This window comes from Moschus berezovskii, chromosome 15 (assembly GCF_049115385.1).
Source record: "Moschus berezovskii isolate FMDL1 chromosome 15, NW_MosBer_1.0, whole genome shotgun sequence".
Classification (NCBI taxonomy): domain Eukaryota; kingdom Metazoa; phylum Chordata; class Mammalia; order Artiodactyla; family Moschidae; genus Moschus; species Moschus berezovskii.
In genome coordinates this window covers 62,875,905-62,897,259 of record NC_142474.1, presented here as the reverse complement: position 1 = coordinate 62,897,259, position 21,355 = coordinate 62,875,905, and the positions used below count along the sequence as shown (strand labels likewise).

The 21,355-nt window shown below is 40.0% G+C and overlaps 1 protein-coding gene across 1 annotated transcript in view; it reads right to left on the bottom strand.

Annotated features, from left to right (window-relative positions):
- NEBL (nebulette) overlaps nt 1-21,355 on the bottom strand; it is a 130,443-nt gene that overhangs the window by 49,645 nt on the left and 59,443 nt on the right. Inside the window, exons 14-19 of the mRNA XM_055428212.2 lie at nt 20,601-20,711; nt 13,042-13,152; nt 12,765-12,875; nt 7,698-7,802; nt 4,332-4,424; nt 1,233-1,325 (exon numbers count right to left, since the gene is read on the bottom strand). Of these exons, the coding sequence (XP_055284187.2) occupies nt 1,233-1,325; nt 4,332-4,424; nt 7,698-7,802; nt 12,765-12,875; nt 13,042-13,152; nt 20,601-20,711 (624 nt within the window). The remainder of the gene's footprint in view (nt 1-1,232; nt 1,326-4,331; nt 4,425-7,697; nt 7,803-12,764; nt 12,876-13,041; nt 13,153-20,600; nt 20,712-21,355) is intronic.

Genomic DNA, 21,355 nt, shown 5'->3' with positions numbered 1-21,355 from the left:
AGGTGAGCTTCCTGTGTAACTCTTCTTTCACAAAAAGGGACATATTATGACAATCTCCAGGTCACCCTGAGTGAAGCAAGTTGAAGAAAGACAAACATCAAATGATATCACTTATAAGTGGAATCTTAAAAATGGCACAAATGAACCTATTTACAAAAGAGAAATAGAATCACAGATGTAGAAAACAAACTCATAGTTACCAAAGGTGCGGGAAGGGATAAAATGAGAGATTGCAAGTGGCATAAACATACTACTATATATAAAATAGATAACTAATAAGCACCTATCGCACAGCACAGAGAACTCTACTCAATTCTCTGTAAGGACCTATATGGGGAAAGAATCTGAAAAAGAGTGGATAGATATATAACTGATATACTTTGTTGTATAGCAGAAAGTAACACAACATTGTAAACCAACTTTACTCCTATAAACATTAATATTTTTTTTTTTAAAGAACACATTTAAGCAATTTAACTCATAAGTCAAGGCCTGAGCATAGGCAGGTCATCTGAACCAGGGACACTGGCACTGCTGGCAGCCTCCTTGTGGCCTGAATTATGCTTTCTCTCTCCACCATCTCTCTCCTGCCGTCTTCCACCCCAAGGACTCATCACACTAAACTTTCCCCTCTTTGAACAGATCTCAGATCATGAACACATATTCAATTTGCACTGCCAGGAGGGCCCTTCCTCATGAAATTCATCCCAAACTTTTATTAATTCTTTAAGATGTAGCTCAAATGCTACTCTTTTTCCAAAGGTTTCCCTCTCTCTCACTGACATAGCCTTCCTTCTCTGCATTTCCCCAGCACTTTGAAAACAGAGTTATTATTTAACATTAAATGAGATATTGCATGTAAAGAACCCCAAAAAGGTAGTAAGCACTCAACAAATGTTAATTATTTTAGAGCACTTAATGCACAATCTTTATTTATCCCCACAACTGTTTCTCCTAGAGACCTTGAGAATACACACAGCCTCTGATCTTAAGGTGTATCTCACTCATCTTTGAATGCCCCCAAGGACAAGAACAGAGGAGGCATTCAACACCATGTTCTTTAATAAGCAAACGCACATGCTTGGTGTAATGCTAGCCCAACACAAAGATGTGTGAAATCTTATCTCCATCTTTCAGGAACTGGCCTTCCCACAATGGTATTCATTCTAATCCATTCTACTGTGCAAGTGTCATGCCCACAGAAAACAATACTTAAAGAAACGTGATCACACATTGCTGATGTTCTTCTGGTTTTCTTTAACTCTCTTGAGTTCTGGTAGATCTGAAATGGCTGTTGCATGTTTCACCTCTTCTTTGTATTTTACCTGCATGATTTATTAAAAAAAAAAAAGTAAGTCTTATTCAACATAAGTTTTAAAAAATAGTTAAGAATTCTCCATTTTTAACTATTACATAGCCTATTTTTTAATTCCAATATTAATTTTCTTTCAATGAGAAGACACATTTTTATTTCATCTAGTGCTTTCAGGATTCTTTTATCTTCAAGTACAAACAAACCCATATCTATTCACCTATCCATCACTGGAGAGGTTTCTTAACTAAAATAAGCATAAACTGCTTATAAAAATAAATTTTATCATCAGGCAGATGCACCAAAAATTTTAGAAATTATCTTAATATAATAATTCATTATTTTTCTATAATAAAAGCAATTTCTATTTATTATTTGTGTATTCACCATGTCTTTAAAGACAAGAGTCAAACTGAGTTAGCTACTAAGTCTTAGAAACACTGATTATCTGACTGAGAGTATATGAATAATCTCGAATAAGAAAAAAAAATAAAAGAAGAGAAAGAGGAAGGTGGGAGGAAATATACTACAAGCAGAGGCCATTAAGTGCTGATCACTATAGAAGGGCCAGGAGCAGAAAGTCAGGAAGTGTCTTCTACCGCACAATCATGTTATGTAAAGCCCGCCTACATCCCGACATTCACAACAGTCAAAAGCTCCTCAGTCAAGTCTACTTACAGGAAGATCAACCAGATAAATGATAATGCTAGCACACGGCTATGCCCAGGACAAGCCCTTTGAACTTATAAAATGATTAGTCATGCTATGATATCACATGGTATTTTAATATGTCTAAAATGCACAGAAGATTGGAATTGAGACAAAGGACACATATATACATATAAATATGGACACATCAGCTAGACTTAAGTGCCATATGTTGAAATTTAGCAAAGACGTAGATCTATGCAAAATACGTTTCAGAAATCACTTGGTAATGTTTAAAATGATTAAGGCTGAAATTCATGCTGAGAGTCATGAAGAAAGTGAAAGTGAATTTGCTCAGTCATGTCTGACTCTTTGTGACCCCGTGGAGTGTAGCCCACCAGGATTCTACGTTCATGGGGTTTTCCAAGCAAGAGTACTGGAGTGGGTTGCCATTTCCTTCTCCAAGGGATCTTCCTGACTCAGGGATCGAACCCGGGTCTCCCGCACTGTAGGCAGACGCTTTTCCCATCTGAGACACCAGGGAAGTCCTCAATACCTAAATATCTTCGCTATCATCTATGTTTTAGCATCTGTACATTTCATATGTGATATGAGTAACACCGCCAGATATTAGGCCAGATCCAAAACAGTTAAATTAAGAGTACACTGAGCCAGACTGTTTCCGAGTAAGATTCCAAAATAGTTCTTGAGAGAGAAAAGTAAGACTCAAAAGGCTCCTACTCTGGAGGTGGAAAATGTCGAGATCTTTAAATGTTAGAGAATCCTATCTTGGTTTGACAGATCTTGCTAATCTTGAAAGGGCAACTTTCCATTTGAATACTAAGCAGGAGTTTATGGCCCAGGCTCACAGAGATACAGAACTATGCGTTTATTGTTTGCTAGAAGAGGCAGGGGGATGCCGGGAGAAATGATAGACTGTGTGATTTTCCTAGGGTGAGACGCTAAACACGATTAAAGATGAACATTTTTGTTTTTCATACGACTCCAAACTAATCAAAATGGCACAGTCATTTCGCTGTAGGCAATAGAATTGTGCAGTACAGAACATTTATAACATTATACCCCAGTACATTGATGGGTACATTCCAAATGTTATCATTTGGAAGTGAAGGAAACAACCACTTTACATTTCTCAGCTGAACCAATTTCTCCACCAGACTCGAGTGTTGCCTGACACAGACTCCTGCCACGGTGGATCAGCACCCTCACCGTCAGGTCCTCTTCCTATGCTTTCTTCAGGACATCAGATTCCTTCATTGTACGGGGCTTTTAGTGCACTCGCATTCTGCAGGTTTTCTGTAAGTTCATTTTCTGTAAGTCTGTTTCCTACAGCACTACCTTAACTTTCCTACTCTGTTTCCACAAATGCCAGTGCACACATACTCTAGGATGCCAGGTAACCATCGGAGTTCCTGACAAAGGCGTTTCATCAAGGCAGTTTGACTTGGATGACTTAAAGAAACTCTGCCTCCAAGGGTGAAGATGAAGAGAAAGGTCAGGGAAGGAAAGAACCCTCAACAAGAAACTACATAGCAAGCTCCTCACATCCTTGATGTGGAACCTAAGATGTGGAGGCCCAGCAGTAAGGGACGTGGGCATCTGCAGATGTTGGTGAGAGTATGTGTGATTGACCGTGTGTGTGGGGGGGAGGGGGTCCTGCAACCACTCCCTGTGGACACCGAGGGATGACTGTATAACAACTATTAGCAAATACACCTATTGGTAAGGGTAGCAATGATCCATTCTAAATGTCAAGCACTGAGCGAAGAAGTTTTAAATCTATAACATTAAATACCTCCTCTACCCTTCCCCCAAGTTCAAAGGGCACTGGGGAGGGGGGTAATTTATTTTATAAATTGTAACGAAGGTGTGTGCTTTTCTTTGCTGGAAGCTCAAAGAAATAGAAGGTAAATGGGGCCTTTGAAACCTTCTCTTGAGCCACCAAATAAATGTTCTAGATAAATGTTTAATCATTCTATCAGGATAAAATTTCTTTCCTCCAAGTTGAGGGGAGGTATTGAAAAGTATCCTTTCTCTAAAAAAATGAAATACAGCTAAAATTCTGTTCAAAAGGATGAAAACCAATCCTAGATTTCATTACTGTACTATTAAAGTGATCTATCCTTTATGCACTATGATATACATATATCAAGATGAAATATCGCTTTAGGTTCAAGGGGAACAAGGCTACGGTTTCCTTCTGAAAGTTAGGTCTTTGATATTTGATGAAACAGTGTCTCAACAAAGTGAAGAAAAAAGAAAAAGGCAGCTAGTTTTGTAAAGAACTAAAAACATTTATCTAGCTTGTGTTTGCTTTTGCCAAGGATAATTAATGCCATAGAGAACTTACTGAACTAATGTTCTGCTGATTTTTCTTCACTCGTTCAATCTCAGGAGTATCTTTTACTGCTGTGCCAGCTCCTACTTCTTTCTTATAAAATACCTTTATTATAAAAGAATGAAAAGAATAACTAAGCTTATTAGAATTCAAGTCCTAGAGTCGATTCTTGTAAAGGAAAATTTCTCAGGTTTTAACGTGAATACAGCTTCTATTTATGAGAACCAATGTTACATTAATCAATTAAATAATCCATCATGGGAATAAATGCAGAACTTTGGTTTTGTATTCCACAGTCTTACAAGTAAACCTCTACCACCTGTTCCAGGGTATGCCTGGTACCCAACATGGCTGCAGATTACTTGCTCTAAGAATATAAGTTTTCTCCTTCAAATACAAATATATGTCACATGGGCAGCTGAGAAAAATTAAAAGACATATGATAAAAGCTCACTAAGCAGTTACCATTTAATTCAAAAACAGCGTGAAATTTCAAGCAACTGCTCTTCTTCAAGTGAGAGCAAAGACAGTCTTGTCTTCAAAGAAAATATCAGCTTTACCATCAGCATCAACACTAAGTCAGCCTGTTTTCCTTATCTTCCACTTATTCCTTAAACCTTCCCACGTCTCTCCATCCCTACCGACACCTAGAGCTTTCAACCACAAAGCGAAAGAAAAGACGAAGTGCCCTACAGAAAAACAGACTAATTACAAGGAAGTCATTCGAGGCCAGAACTACTCCCTCTCTTTTTAAATTAATTAATTTTTAAATTGGAGGACACTTTCTTTACAGTACTGTGATGGTTTCTGCCACACAATAACATGAGTTGGCCATAGGTATACATGTGACCTCTCCCTCTTGAACCCCCTCCTTCTTCCCTCCCTACACTATCCATCTAGGCTGTCACAGAGCACTGAGTTTGGGTTCACTCTCCTGATATTTGTTAACCAGCAGGTCCCAGTGGGGGTCAGGAGAGCAGGACATATGAGATGTTCCCCTGCAAAAGCTAGACATCTAGAATCACAGGTGGTAAGGGCCACACAATTCTTCTCCCTCATCCTCTCTTCCCCCAAGATTTCTACATCTCTTAGCACAGCCTGCCTGTGAAGACCCTAGAGGTACCTGAACAGCATACCTGCAGAGTTGAGAGATTTCCAATTTATTAGAAAGTAGAAAACATTCCAGAAATTTTCAGAAATAATAGAATTTATATTTTTAATAACATTTGCTAAACCACTAAGTTAATTCTACATTAAAATATTGGCAGTACCATCAATTTTTATTTTAGAATTCAAGTTCATATACCCATTATAATAAGCCCACTATCTTAATCAATGGTGCTGATAAAATTTCTATTTCTCACAACAAAAATATGAAAGTTTAGGAATTGATTGTTGTTGTTGTTTAGCTGCTAAGCGGTTTCTAACTCTTTTGCAACCCCATAGACTGTAGCCTACCACTTTCCTCTGTCCATGGGATTTCCTAGGCAAGAACACTAGAGTGGGCTGACATTTCCTACTTGAGGGGATTTTCCTGACCCATGGATTGAACTCACATCTCCTGAATCAGCAGGCTGGTTCTTTACCACTTAGCCACCAGGGAAGCCCTTAGGAACTGGCTCAGTTCAGTTCAGTTCAGTCGCTCAGTCGTGTCTGACTCTTTGCGACCCCATGAATCACATCACGCCAGGCCTCCCTGTCCATCACCAACTCCCGGAGTTCACTCAAACTCATGTCCATCAAATCGGTGATGCCATCCAGCCATCTCATTCTCTGTCGTTCCCATCTCCTCCCACCCCCAATCCCTCCTAGCATCAGACTCTTTTCCAGTGAGTCAACTCGTCACATGAGGTGGCCAAAGTATTGCAGTTTCAGCTTTAGCATCAGTCCTTCCAATGAACACCCAGGATTGATCTCTAGAATGGACTGGTTGGGTCTCCCTGCAGTCCAAGGGACTCTCAAGAGTCTTCTCCAGCACCACAGTTCAAAAGCATCGATTCTTCGGCGATCAGCTTCCTTCACAGTCCAACTCTCACATCCATACTTGACCACGGGAAAAACCATAGCCTTGACTAGACGGACCTTGGTTGGCAAAGTAATGTCTCTGTTTTTTAATATGCTATCTAGCTCGGTGATAACTTTCCTTCCAAGGAGTAAGCGTCTTTTAATTTCCTGGCTGCAATCAGCAGCTGCAGTGATTTTGGAGCCCAAAAAAATAAGGTCTGACACTGTTTCCACTGTTTCCCCATCTATTTCCCATGAAGTGATGGGACCAGATGCCATGATCTTTGTTTTCTGAATGCTGAGCTTCAAGCCAACTTTTTCACTCTCCTCTTTCACTTTCATCAAGAGGCTTTTGAGTTCCTCTTCACTTTCTGTCATAAGGGTGGTGTCATCTGCATATCTGAGGTTATTCATATTTCTCCTGGCAATCTTTATTCCAGCTTGTGCTTCTTCCAGCCCAGCGTTCCTCATGATGTACTCTGCATAGAAGTTAAATAAGCAGGGTGACAATATACAACCTTGACGGACTCCTTTTCCTATTTGGAACCAGTCTGTTGTTCCATGACCAGTTCTAACTGTTGCTTCCTGACCTGCACACAGGTTTCTCAAGAGGCAGGTCAGGTGGTCTGGTATTCCCATCTCTTTCAGAATGTTCCACAGTTTATTGTGATCCCTAGATATATTATCAACGCAATTAATCAATGACCAAGAGGGAATCACTTCATATGACTGTTTTTATCTTCAAACTAAAATATGTGTCTAAGATTAAGATATCTTTCCTGAGTGAAATTTTAAAATTCAGCTAAAAGTAGCTGTTGCTTGTACCTAAAAAGGAAATTTGAATCTGTAATTCTAATATAATCATAATAAATTATAAGTTATAAGAATATTTGATGTTCTAATGATTTTAAAGAAGGAAAGATAGGCATTTGACAGAAAATTCAAGCAAGACAACAAAAAAATCAGACTGAGGAACAAAGGCCCCCTTTCATATTTTTTTTCTTTTTTTTTTATTTTACAATATTATATTGGTTGGTTTTGCCATACATTGACATGAATCCACCCCGGGTTACATGAGTTCCCCCTCCTGAACCCCCCTCCCACCTCCCTCCTCCCTTTATCCTCCCTCTGGGTCATCCCCGCACACCAGCCCCGAGCATCCTGTAACATGCATCGACCCTGAACTGGTGATTCGTTTCACATATGACAACATACATGTTTCAATGCCATTCTCCCAAATCGTCCCACCCTCACCCTCTCCCACAGAGTCCCAAAGACTGTTCTATACATCTGTGTCTCAATTGCTGTCTCGTATACAGGGTTATCAAAACATCATTTCAAGGTGACAACTGGAAAGAGACAATGGCTACTCACCGCACTAATGTTTTGTTGAGTTGTCTTAATTCTCTGAATTTCAGGAGTATCTGCCACAGGAGAATAGCTAGAAAGCATCTTCTCTGCCTCATCTTTATACTTTTTCTAAAAATATAAAGTGAATGTGAATCTGAAACTCTGTGTGCCATATTCAAGAAAGACAGAGACAAAGAGAAAATGGTGCCACTTTTTCCAACTCTGCTATACCTGAAAGTGAAAGTCACTCAGTTGTGTCCGACTCTTTGAAACCCCATGGACTATACAGTCCATGGAATTCTCCAGACCAGAATACTGGAGTGGGTCACCTTTCCCGTCTCCAGGGCATCTTCCCAACCCAGGGCTTGAACCCAGGTCTCCCTCATTGCAGGTGGATTCTTTACCAGTTGAACCACAAGGGAAGTCAACATGCTCTAAATTATACCTTAGGATTCAAATCAGTTGTGGATGTGTTTGTGTGTGTGTGCTCAGTCACTCAGTCTTGTCCAACTCTATGATGTATTTACGCAACAGTAAAAATAAACAGCATATGCGAACAGAGTAAGCAAACAGTCTAGGAAAACACATTCACCTTCTCTCAGGCAATGGTTCCCACTCAAGACTATTTGAACACCCTGGGACGGCCTGACCTCTATGGAAGTCCTAAGCCTAGAACCTACTCTCTCATGAGCAGGTCCAGTTCTTGTTCAAAATAGCCCTTATAACTCCTACCAGTAACCTGACTCTCTTTGCTTACTTGTCTTCATGCTTCTAGATTTATACTTTGCTTCCTACTTCAGATAAAGATACATTTGACTAAGGAAAAGGTACTAGTATTTCATACTAGAGATATAAATCTCAATTTTCCTTTTGCTACTAAATGTACTATTATGAGCTCAGATATATCCTACAATACCTTCTACTAGTGCCAGCATTTACACAGTAGTTCAGTTCAGTCGCTCAGTCGTGTCTGACTCTTTGCAACCCCATGGACTGCAGCACACCAGGCCTCCCTGTGTGTCACCAACTCCCAGAGTTTACTCAAACTCGTGTCTATTGAGTTGGTGATGCCATCCAACCATCTCATCCTCTGTTGACCCCTTCTCCTCCCGCCTTCAATCCTTCCCAACAACAGGGTCTTTTCAAATGAGTCAACTCTTCACATCAGGTGGCCAAAGTATTGGCGTTTCAGCTTCAGTATCAGTCCTTCCAATGAATATTCAGGACTAATTTCCTTTAGGATGGACTGGTTGGATCTCCTTGCAGTCCAAGGGACTCTCAAGAGTCTCCTCCAACACCACAGTTCAAAAGCATCAATTCTTCGGCGCTCAGCCTTCTTTACAGTCCAACTCTCACATCCATATATGACTACTGAAAAAACTATAGCCTTGACTAGATGGACCTTTGTTGGTAAAGTAATGTCTCTGTTTTTTAATATGCTGTCTAGGTTGGTCATAACTTTCCTTCCAAGGAGGAAGTGTCTTTTAATTTCATGGCTGTAGTCACCATCAGCAGTGATTCGGGAGCCCCCCAAAATAAATTCTGTCACTGTTTCCACTGTTTCCCTATCTATTTGCCAAGAAGTGATGGGACTGGATGCCATGATCTTAGTTTTCTGAATGTTGAGCCTTAAGCCAACTTTTTCACTCTCCTCTTTCACTTTCATCAAGAGGCTCTTTAGTTCTTCTTCACTTTCTGCCATAAGAGTAGTGTTATCTGCATATCTGAGGTTATTGATATTTCTCCCAGCTATCTTGATTCCAGCTTGGGCTTCATCCAGCCCGGCATTTCTCATGATGTACTCTGCATATAAGTTAAATAAGCAGGGTGGACAACATACAACCTTGACATACTCCTTTCTCAATTTGGAACCAGTCTGTTGTTCCATGTTCAGTTCTAACTGTTTGCTTCTTGACATGCATACAGATTTCTCAGGAGGCAGGTCAGGTGGTCTGGTATTCCAGCTTCAGCTAGCACCAGAGGCGAGGGTTGGCGGGGTGCAGGGGCTCAGGGGTTTTGGGTCCCAAAACTTGGGGAAGGTTGTCAATAACAAGGAGAGGGAAGGGGGCAATAAAGCCATGGTGGGCTGAGGGCAGGCAGTGTTGCAGGGTCCTAGGGTTGGGATGGGGAACAGAGTGTCCAGAGGCCAAACTGGAGAGACAGGCTCTGGTCTGCAAGGCTGCACCCTTTGTAGCTCTTGACCCCACACCTAAGCCTCCAGTCTTTTCCTTTGTGAAATAGAATCCTGGAGATCCTGGGAGGCTTGGCGCTGCCCAAAACCTGAGTGCAGGGCAAGGAAGGCTTTCCAGCAGTGGAGAAACAGGAAAGCAACTCCAGCAGTGGAGTAAAAAGGAAGCGGTGCTAATGTGGGCCCTAGTGAGTCACAGGAGAAGCTTCCAGCCCCGGCCTTTCTTTGGACAGCATGACAGTGAAGGCAAGGCAACAAGGCTGAAGTCCAGAATGGCTACCTGCTGAATGACAGATATCTCCTAGAAGATTAGAGAAAGATAACCCCACAAGAGGTATTATTATCCACTCTTGGGGAAACTGAGGCACTAGCTAAGCGTCAGAACCAGGATTTAAACCCAGCCACTCTGGTTCCAAAGTCAGTGAAGGTAACTGTATGGCATACTGCTGCTTGTTAAGGAAGGAGAATATTGTTCACGTTGAAATGCACTACAACATCATTAAACCCTTTTAAACATTCCCTTGTATCTCAAATAACTAAAGTTCTTTAAAATCAGATGTACCCTCATATCACACTCAGAAAATCAACACTGTTAAATTAAAGCAGGAATTCTAACGACTCAGCACCATTTCCTATGGGAAAGGTTTACTTTGGTTATCTTTACTTTCTGGTAGGACATATCATAATTTGTCAAACTATATTCGCATGATTATTTGATAATTAGATTACCTAGTAGTTCCCCAAAGGCAAAAATCGATGTCTAATTTTGCATGTAAAAGTGTGTTCAAGAAGTATCTACTGAATGTGTGAATGAGTTTGCCAAGTTTTCTCCACTGAATCAAACGGCAATATGCCCGTTTTAATAATCTATGATTTTTGGTTTAGCTGATACAACTAGCGTCAACTTCTCCAAGTTCGTGTGCCATCATGAGACACTGAGGACAGATGAACACACTTCAGGAGCATCTCAACTGCTCTGTCACTGAAGAAGGCTGAGAAGCTGGCCGTTCCTTTGATAAATACTTAATTCTAGCATCATGATATCCTTGAAGTGGAGCAGGACCCCATGGGGACTTCTCAGGAGAGACTCCACTCCCCCATTACCTCCACCTGTCTCTTGTCTACAGAAAAACTTTAGTCAGAGAATAAATTTCATCAGAGAATTTAGAAATATGGAAACAAAGGAAAGCAATGAAACAAGACCAAATAAAATTTAGTCATTAAACAAAGTCAAGGACCTTTAGTTTTTCCTCAAGAGCTATAGAGAATATTTTCAGTCATATCCTTTAAGATGTTTTGTAAATGCTGAAACCTCCACCAGGTGGAAGAAGTTAACTACATGATGAAACAGACTATTGCCATGACATCAGTTCAGTTCAGTCGCTCAGTCGTGTCCGACTGTTTGCGATCCTGCAATTTTGAAAACTGGACTCAAGGAAATGGAAACGAACCAATCTTGGAACTGAAGACTAACTGCACTTAAAACAATCAAGATGACACTGATCAGACCACCACATGATCAATTTCAAGACGACTGTCAGAACTGACTCTTCTCTGCTCACAGGCCTCCTCCCTTTGCCTCAGTTGAGTTGCTCAGTCGTGTCTGACTCTTTGCAACCCCATGGACTGCAGCACACCAGGCTTCCCTGTCCAGCACCAACTCCCTTTGCCTATACACCCCTCAAGTTCCCCTTAAAAAACTCTTGCCCCTGATAGCAAGGGACAGTTGGTTCTTTGGGACATGAGTCCACCTTCTCCCCAGGATTGCTGGCCTCCTCAGTAAAGCTATCTTTCCTTTACTCACCACTTGTATCTCAAGATTGAATCCCTGCGTGACTACCCGTAAACCTGAGTCCTGTGACACTCTCATTTTGAACCAGTGGATGTTTCAATTCCTTGCTTGTTAGTCAGAATTTTGACAAATTTGGCCAAACTTTGTTAAAAGTTATTTCAACATAAACCCCATTAGCCAAATCCAATCTCTTCATTGCCTTTTTTTTTCATTCCCCTATACTACTTTTTCATTGGGATTCATTCTTTTTGTAACAAATATTATAGCAAATAAATTATTCACTAATGAATAACTTTGCTCAAATCAGATTTTATCAATAACTTTTTTCTTCCATTATATACTTTCTTGTGTGGTCATTATTTCTCTTATATCCAGTTTTCTGGTGGACTTGTCACAGATACACTTGGCAAATTAAATTTTATCAACAAAACTTAGATCTTACATTAAATTTTGGTTAATCTTCAATTTCACCTTATACCTTGTACAGTTTAACTTATTCTTAGTTTAAGTTGTTTATTTAAATTAAAATATGTATGATGAAGTAGATAAAAGAAAATTCTTTGTATTTTTTTGCAGGATAAGCATTAGAGCCAAGTTCACAATGGAATAAAATAAATGGAAATAAAAAGGTCAAAATGTCCTTGGCCTCAAAACAGAGAGACCTAATAGGGATGCTCTGATGCTCAATAATGTTTGTTGAGCTGAATCTACAGCAGTTGTCCCTTTCATTATTGAGATAATCAAGTTTGGTCAGTGGTTACTTTATAATAAAGTTCAGTTCAGTTCAGTTCAGTCGCTCAGTCGTGTCCGACTCTCCGCGACCCCATGAATCACAGCACGCCAAGCCTCCCTGTCCATCAGCAACTCCCGGAGTTCACTCAAACTCATGTCCACAGAGTCGGTGATGCCATCCAGCTATCTCATTCTCTGCCGTCCCCTTCTCCTCCCGCCCCCAACCTTTCCCAGCATCAGAGTCTTTTCCAGTGAGTCAACTCGTCGCATGACTTTGAAAAGAAAGCCCTCAAAAAGACACAAATCATAGAGACACACAGAGCAGAAGGTGATGGGATATTAGAATATATTATCCTGAGCATCTTCATTCTCTACCAACCTGGCTATAGATTTCAGATGCCCTCTTGGCTCGAAGCATATCCAGGATATCCATGCTTACTTGCATTCCTTTCCCTTTAATTTCATTTTCTAAGTCTTTCTTATATTCTTTCTAAAAGAACAGAAAACAATCTTCAGAGCTTTGCATGGCTTTCCACAGCAACGCAGATATTTACATGTTTGAATCTCAATGTCACACGTGTGGAAACATCATTTATATTTTTCTGTACAGAATTTGATGTGTTTGTTTTAAACTTTGTGTCCCATTAGTTTCTTACCTGGCTGGCCATTTCGGATGCTTTCTTGGCTCTCTGGATATCAAGAGTGTCTGTGCTCACCTGCATGCCTTTCCCTCTAATTTCAGTCTCCAGATCTCTTTTATAATCTTTCTGCAGAAAAAAAAAACCTGAAATTAGGGCCTTACAATAATTTGAAAATCTTCATTGAAAAGCTTGATGTCATTTTTGATGTCAAGATCATGGCTTTTAGAAATAAACTGGACCTAAATTCACTTCTTTTTTTCTAGGAAACGACAAAGACTTAATTTGCAGCAGAACACAACTTGGAGTGACCACAAGGACTCAGGCAGCTTTTTTTCTGCTAACCTGACTTAAGAAAGAAAACAGAGGGAGGTGAAGGAAAATATTTTATATTTCAATAAAGTGATAAAATATTGGTTAATATAAAACTCGATGAATATCAATAAAATGTGAGTACAAAAATATTACATTCATAAGTTTTCATTTCTCTTGAATATATAACCTAGAAATGAAATTGCTGGGTCATATGGTAACTGTTCAGCCTTTTGAGGAACTGCTAAACTGTTTTCCAAAGTGGGTATTCCATCTTACAATCCTAGCAGCAATATACAAGAAGGGTTCTGATTTCTTTACAACTTCACTAACACCTTCTATAATCTGTGTTTTTTTATCCTAGCCTTTTAGTGGGTGTGAAGCAATATATTGTTGTGGCTCTCTTTTGCATTTCACTGATGGTAATGATGCTCAGCATCCTTTCATGTGCTTATTAGCCATTGGAATATTCTCATCTTTACTGGCAAAAGCCCCAGTCCATAGTAAATAGACTATATTAAAGTATAGTTATATCTCTTATGGAAGATAATATATACTTAACTTTATAATACATGTGTTACATTGTTATTGACTAGTTGACAAAAGGTTATACTTTGAAAACAATTAAATATGTATTTGTTTTTAAAAATTGTCATATCTCATTCTGTAGTGAATAACTGCTGGTTGCCTCCTGGAACCTCACTCCTGTTTTTCCTTCATTTGCTCCTTGATTTGTCACTGGGCAACTCGCTGCTTCCTGTTCTAAGCCCTCCAACTTGGCTGAGACTGGCCCGAGTGCAAGGACCCTACTGGGCTGAAGAAAATAATTATACCCCACCCCTGGCCTTTCATGATTGGTACATTTGAGGAAAGGAAGGTTTGTCTTTCCACACAATGTATCAAGAGACTTTTCTTTCCTTCTTGACATGAGTAGAGAAGTTTGCAGCCCTGGGAGCTGCCATGTGCCTCCTTGCAAATGGGAGAAGAAAACCTGCCTGAGAAGAGAAAGTCAGAAATGAAAACAGAATCACACTGTGTTAAGTCCTAGATTAAGCCATGCCCAAGAATTCCTCTACTGTTGGGTCACAAGAACAATAAAAATTATCTGCTTTTTTGATCTGGGTTATCTATTACCTATAAAATGTCATGATTACACAGACACAACTGTCTTAAGATACTCTTGTCACATTTTAAAGCTACTGATTATTCTTATTCCTATAATTGAACATTTTTTCTGTATGTTATTCTTCAATGAAAATCATGTTAAAAGGAAACTACTGACTATATCCTATTAAATTTCTTCAAAAACAATTATTTCCTATAATGCTGACATAGTCAAAATTTGTGATTCCATGCTATAAAGTAAATCTTGCTTTGCTTATTTGTGATGTTGTAAATTTAGAGAAGCTGTAAACAAAAATTTCAATCTAGAGATATGCTATTTACTATCTACCCATAAGTCTGCTACACATAAATCTGCCTATTTTCACTGACTTACAGTCTCAGTTTCACTTTCCTGAAGTGAAATAATAATAAAGTTAAACATCCAAGTAAAAATGTTTAACTTTCAAACTAATAATATTAAATTATCACTATGCCTGTAAAAAGCTCTGTTTTTAGCTAAGGCCCAAAAGCAAAACACTTCATTTGAAAGATAATATATGGGATGACCCAGAGGGATGATATGAAGAGGGAGGTGGGAGGGGGGTTCAAGATGGGAAACACATGTACACCAGTGGTGGATTAATGTCAATGTATGGCAAAACCAATACAATATTATAAAGTAATTAGCCTCCAATTAAAATTTAAAAAATAAAAATAAATTTTTTAATTAAAAAAAAGACAATATATGTAGAAACTGAGGTATTATTGATCATAGATTACCAAAATCCATGGTAGAAATATGTCATTTAATATTTCCAATATGAATTTTCAAATCTAAAAGCATTCAAAAGCACATAAACAGACTACATGGACTCTAGTCACATCAGCTAATATTGATGCATAATAAAGTATCTTACAACTTAGAAAAACTTAAAAGCATGATGACATCTATGTTCCAAGAGCCTGAGTCAGATTTTTTAATGAAAGTCACATGGTCAAGCCCACCAGGAAAGTTGAACTGTGAGAAGTCATCTGTCTAACAATATAGCACATTCACTTTACTGGAAAAAACAAACGCTGAACTATAGCAAAGTCCTGAAGTCTGGTTGAAAAGGACTTGAGAACCTGTCATTTGAGCAAAATGCAACATAGCTATAATTACATGCAAATGAGACTCTGGATGACAAAGATACAGCATCACCAGAATTGATCTGGGCCACAGTACAGCTGACTCTTCAAGGCCTGTTTTTCCTGTGGGTTCTCTATAACCAAAATGCACCATTTTCCTAGTGAGTTTGAGTCTTGAACAACATGGGTTTGAACTGTGCAGCTTCACTTGTATGGTGATATTTTTCAATAGTAACTACTACAGCACTACATGGTCTGTGGTTGATTCAACCTGTGGGTGTGGAGAAACCATGGATGTAGAGAGCAGAGCATAAGTTATATGGGAATTAATGTCTTGTGTTGTTCAAGTGTCAACTGAATACAGTCCTAAGGTACACAGAGACATCTCAATCAGTGTATCTCTGAATAAACTAATGTATTACCATTCTAAGGAGACATGCAACACTCCAACTTGTCATAAAAGGAATATGTCATAGAAGATTCTTAGGTAAAAGTGTGAAATGCAAAATTTCTTTTCTTTCCACATTATTTTCTCCAGAGAAAGTACACTTTCTTTTGTCTTCAAGTTCAGTCCTATGAGGATGATTGTGAAGACTCTTCTCCAGCTCCAAATTCCCCATCCCACCCCCACAGTCCAATCCAGGACCTTGAACGAATAATGGATATTGCACTCTCTTCATAATAACAAAAATAACAAAAAATATAAGTAGGGATTTGATAGTTGCTAGATAGTCAGTTCGGAGAAGGCAATGGCATCCCACTCCAGTACTCTTGCCTGGAAAATCCCATGGATGGAGGAACCTGGTGGGCTGTAGTCCATGGGGTCACTAAGAGTCGGACACCACTGAGTGACTTCACTTTCACTTTTCACTTTCATGCATTGGAGAAGGAAATGGCAACGCACTCCAGTGTTCTTGCCTGGAGAATCCCAGGGACGGGGGAGCCTGGTGGGCTGACGTCTATGGGGTCGCACAGAGTCACACACGACTGAGGCGACTTAGCAGCAGCAGCAGCAGCAGGTAGTCAGTTACTCAGAAGCCCAAGGAGGCCACCATAAGGAAGTACTAATAAATCTAAGAAAGGAAGGACAAGAAACAGCCACCCATGCAAAGACAAGGGGAAGTACTTTCAGGAAGAAACAGAGCTGTACAAAGACCGTAAAACTTGTGGAGGTGCAGCCAGCCTGGAGCTTTTAAGGCTAGAATATGATGAGCAGGAGAAGAAGGCTACAGGGGTTGAGAATGAGCAGGAGGGGGAGTATGGCACCATACCAGAGCAAGGAGTATGGTGCCCATTCTGTACATGACTGGAAACCACTGGAGAGTTTTCAGTGGGAAAAATCAGAAAACTTAACTCTTCAAGGATTGTTCTGGCTTCTGGGTTGAGAATGAGGTGAATGTTGGAGGCAGAATCTTGTTTAGGAAGCTATTGCAATGATCCAGGAGACAGAGATGGTGGCTTGGACAAAAGTGGGGAGAGGTAGATGGATCTAGGAAATCATTATTGTTGTGGAGTCAATAAAACTTGCTGACAAGAGGAATCAAAGTAACTTCTGGGATTTCACTGACACCACTTGCAAAGGAAGTGGTGAAAGAAGGAAGCAGCTCCAAGGAAAAAAATGAGGATTTTCAGTATGTTATGTTATAATACATTTAAGTGTCATTGACATGTGGTAATGCCTATGGGACATTAAAGGCAAATGGTTGCATATTTATATCCATGTTACAGAACACAATTTTTCTATAACAATGAGGTAGAATTATATGAAGTAACATGGAAAAGAAGATATTAAGAAGCAGAAAATATTAAGAAGAGGTGGCAAGAATACATAGAGGAACTATACCAAAAAGATCTTCACAACCCCGATAATCATGACAGTGTGATCACTCACCTAGAGCCAGACATCCTAGAATGCAAAGTCAAGGGGGCCTTAGGAAGCATCACTACGAAAAAAGGTAGTGGAAGTGACGGAATTCCAGTCGGACTATTTCAAATCCTAAAAAGCACTGTGAAAGTGCTGCACTCAATATGCCAGCAAATTTAGAAAACTCAGCAGTGGCCACAGGACTGGAAAAGGTCAGTTTTCATTTACAATCCTAAGAAAGACAATGCCAAAGGATGCTCAAACAACTGCATAATTGCATTCATCTCACACACTAGTAAAGTAATGCTCAACATTCTTCAAGCCAGGCTTCAACAGTATGTGAACCGTGAACTTCCAGATGTTCAAGCTGGATTTAGAAAAGGCAGAGGAACCAGAGATCAAATTGCCAACATCCGTTGGATCACTGAAAAAGCAAGAGAGTTCCAGAAAAACATCTACTTCTGCTTTATTGATTATGCCAAAGCCTTTGACTGTGTGGATCACAATAAACTGTGGAAAATTCTGAAAGAGATGGGAATACCAGGCCACCTGACCTGCCTCCTGAGAAATCTGTATGCAGGTCAGGAAGCAACAGTGAGAACTAGACATGGAACAACAGACTGCTTCCAAATCGGGCAAGGAGTACGTCAAGGCTGTATATTGTCACCCTGCTTATTTAACTTATATGCAGAGGACATCATGAGAAATGTTCGGCTGGATGAAACCCAAGCTGGAATCAAGATTGCCAGGAGAAATATCAATAACCTCAGATATGCAGATGACATCACCCTTATGGCAGAAAGTGAAGAAGAACTAAAGAGCCTCTTGATGAAAGTGAAAGAGGAGAGTGAAAAAGTTGCCTTAAAACTCAACATTCAGAAAACTAAGTCATGGCATCCAGTCCCATCACTTCATGGCAAATAGATGGGAAAACAGTGGAACCAGTGACAGACTTTATTTTGGGGGGCTCCAAAATCACTGCAGATGGTGGCTGCAGTCATGAAATTAAAATTCGCTTACTCCTTGGAAGAAAAGCTATGACCAACCTAGACAACATAATAAAAAGCAGAGACATTACTTTGCCAACAAACGTCCTTCCAGTCAAAACTATGGTTCTTCCAGTAGTCATGTATGGATGTGAGAGTTGGACTGTGAAGAAAGCTGAGCACCAAAGAATTGATGCTTTTGAACTTTGGTGTTGGAGAAGACTCTTGAGAGCCCCTTGGGCTGCAAGGAGATCCAACCAGTCCATCCTAAAGGAAATCAGTCCGGAATATTCTTTGCAAGGGCTGATGTTGAAGTTGAAACTCCAATACTTTGGCCATCTGATGCGAATAAATGACTCACTGGAAAAGACCCTGATGCTGGGAAAGATTAAAGGTGGGAAGAGAAGGGGATGACAGAGGATGAGATGGTTAGATGGTACCACCGACTAAATGGACAAAAGTCTAAGTAAACTCCAGGATTTGGTGATGGACAGGGAGGCCTGGAGTGCTGCAGTCCATGGTGTTTCAAAGAGTCGAACATGACTGAGTGACTGATCTGAACTGAACTGAACATGGAAAAGGGTCCATAATACTCAGTGAGAAAAGCAAGCACAAAGTACATCGTATTTATTTATTTTTTCAGTTCCTTGCACAAATGTATAGTTACCTATATACACAGAAAACTAGATCTGGAAGGCTCTACAGAAAATTCCTAACAATGGCTATCTCTCAGGAGGATGACAGAATTAGGGGTAGAATTAGGGGCAGAATGTTTTCGAGTCTCTGTTCAGCATGCATCCTCCCACCCCACTCCCACCATTTCTAAATGGAATCCCTTTTGGTCAAGAATTCTACGCCATCCCTAGTTTCTTTATCTGAAAGAAAGTTATCACCATCCCATTCCCCTGGCCAGTATCTAACCCTGGGGATGGAGGCAGATCTCAGCACAGCAGTAACTCCCCTGGTAGTTATTCAGCTACTTCTCAGCCTCAGATTCCCTGGGTGGGAGTCAGTCCTAAGCCAGCTCTGCCTAACTGCAAGTGTCACATCGTAGCTCTCAGAGTGGCGCTACTGGAGCCTCAACCCCAGCCAGCCTTAAGGTACAGGAGCTGCACCCCTTAGCCTGCACCCCAACTTTCGCTTTCCACGTGTTTCTTCTAAATCATCTCTTCCCAAACACTCTCTGCTCCAGTAGCCCTTCTATATTTTCAAAATTTCTGGGGGAGTTCAAGAGAGGCAGAACTGATTCTGGGCTGCTGCTGCTGCTAAGTCACTTCAGTCGTGTCCGACTCTGTGTGACCCCATAGACGGCCTCCTACCAGGCTCCCCCGTCCCTGGGATTCTCCAGGCAAGAACACTGGAGTGGGTTGCCATTTCCTTCTCCAACACATGAAAGTGAAGTCGCTCAGTCGTGTTTGACGCTTAGCGACCTCATGGACTGCAGCCTACCAGGCTCCTCCGTCCATGGGATTTTCCAGGCAAGTGGGGTGCCATTGCCTTCTCCGGATTCTGGGCTATTTCATTCGAAAAATACATATAAGATCTGACTCCTACAACTTTGCTATTTTATATCTATCACATTATAGCATCTAAGACAAAACTTCAATATCCTGTCGTTCATGTATTACATGAAGAAGAAATGGTTTTAGATGAATGCACTTCAACACAAAATACTGAATCTACAGAAATTTCAGACACACTGTTGAGGTCAACAGAGCATATTTTGAGAACACACAACCATACAAACAAAAATAGCATCATCATGTTACAATATCAATGTGTGATTTTCAAGTTCTGCTCACATAGCTGGAAATGAAATGCGCCAAGTAGCACATGATCCATCCTTAAAAAAAAATGGTATGAAAATATTAATCATAGAGTAAAATTAACATGAAACTTGTATTATGGGATAAAGTAAAAAAGAGTATCCGTGTCTGTGTCTGTGTGTTCTATTAAAATGCCCTTCTCCAAGTTTTCTTTGACATACTTGAAGTTAATGAGCAAAGCAGAAACTGTAAATTTTTCCAGTAAGCATGATGATTGTGAATGGTTTCCATTCCAAACTGTTAAACTAGTCACAGAAAGCTGTGAAAAAGTCCATGTATTAATCAGTTTGTTCTTATGATCTGTCAAGTTCCAAAGTAGGAGCCTCAAGGTCTATATCAGTCACTCTCAACACTCACCTCACTCGCTATCTCGGAAGCTCTTTTGGCATGCTGAATTCCAAGGGTGTCAGCGCCAACTCGCATTCCCTTCCCTTTAATTTCTGATTCCAGGTCTTTCTTGTATTCTTTCTATAAAAAAGCCACATTTTGCAATACTCAGACACTGAGGGGACAAAGACATATCTGTATTCAATGATACCAAAAATGGCTAAACGTGTTTTTTTTTTTTAAAGAAGAAAACAGAGCTTACTTTGTACTATGAATGATCACCTAGACCTAAATTTTCTGAACTGCTGAGAACTAGATTCACTGTCCTCAGTGGAGAAGAGTATATACACTCTCAAGATTTTTCCTGTATAAAATAGGCAACTGTCAGTTGACAGTCTTCATGACAACTGTCTTGGGGCCAGAAGGATTGGAAGGCAAGTTTAATTGAGTTGATGTTTTAGAAAGAAGACTGACTTTGAGGTCAGAGCTCTCGTGGCCATGTGTGTGATCCTAGGACTGTTTCTTCACATTTCTGGTTTACTCATCTGCAAAATGAGGATTATAGTTCCTCTGTGCAGGATCATTGAGACTGCATGTAGCCTGCTGTCCAGAACAGAGTGGGTTTTCAGTAACTGATAGCTTTTTTCCAGTTTTTTACTCCTATATCCACAAGCTAAGGCCTGGTTTATTGGTGCTTCTGCCACTGTCTTGCCATCAACTCTCTTTGGATGAACTCTGCCACTGAGAGTTTAAAAAACCTTTCCCAAGTATTACTGATAAGTAAT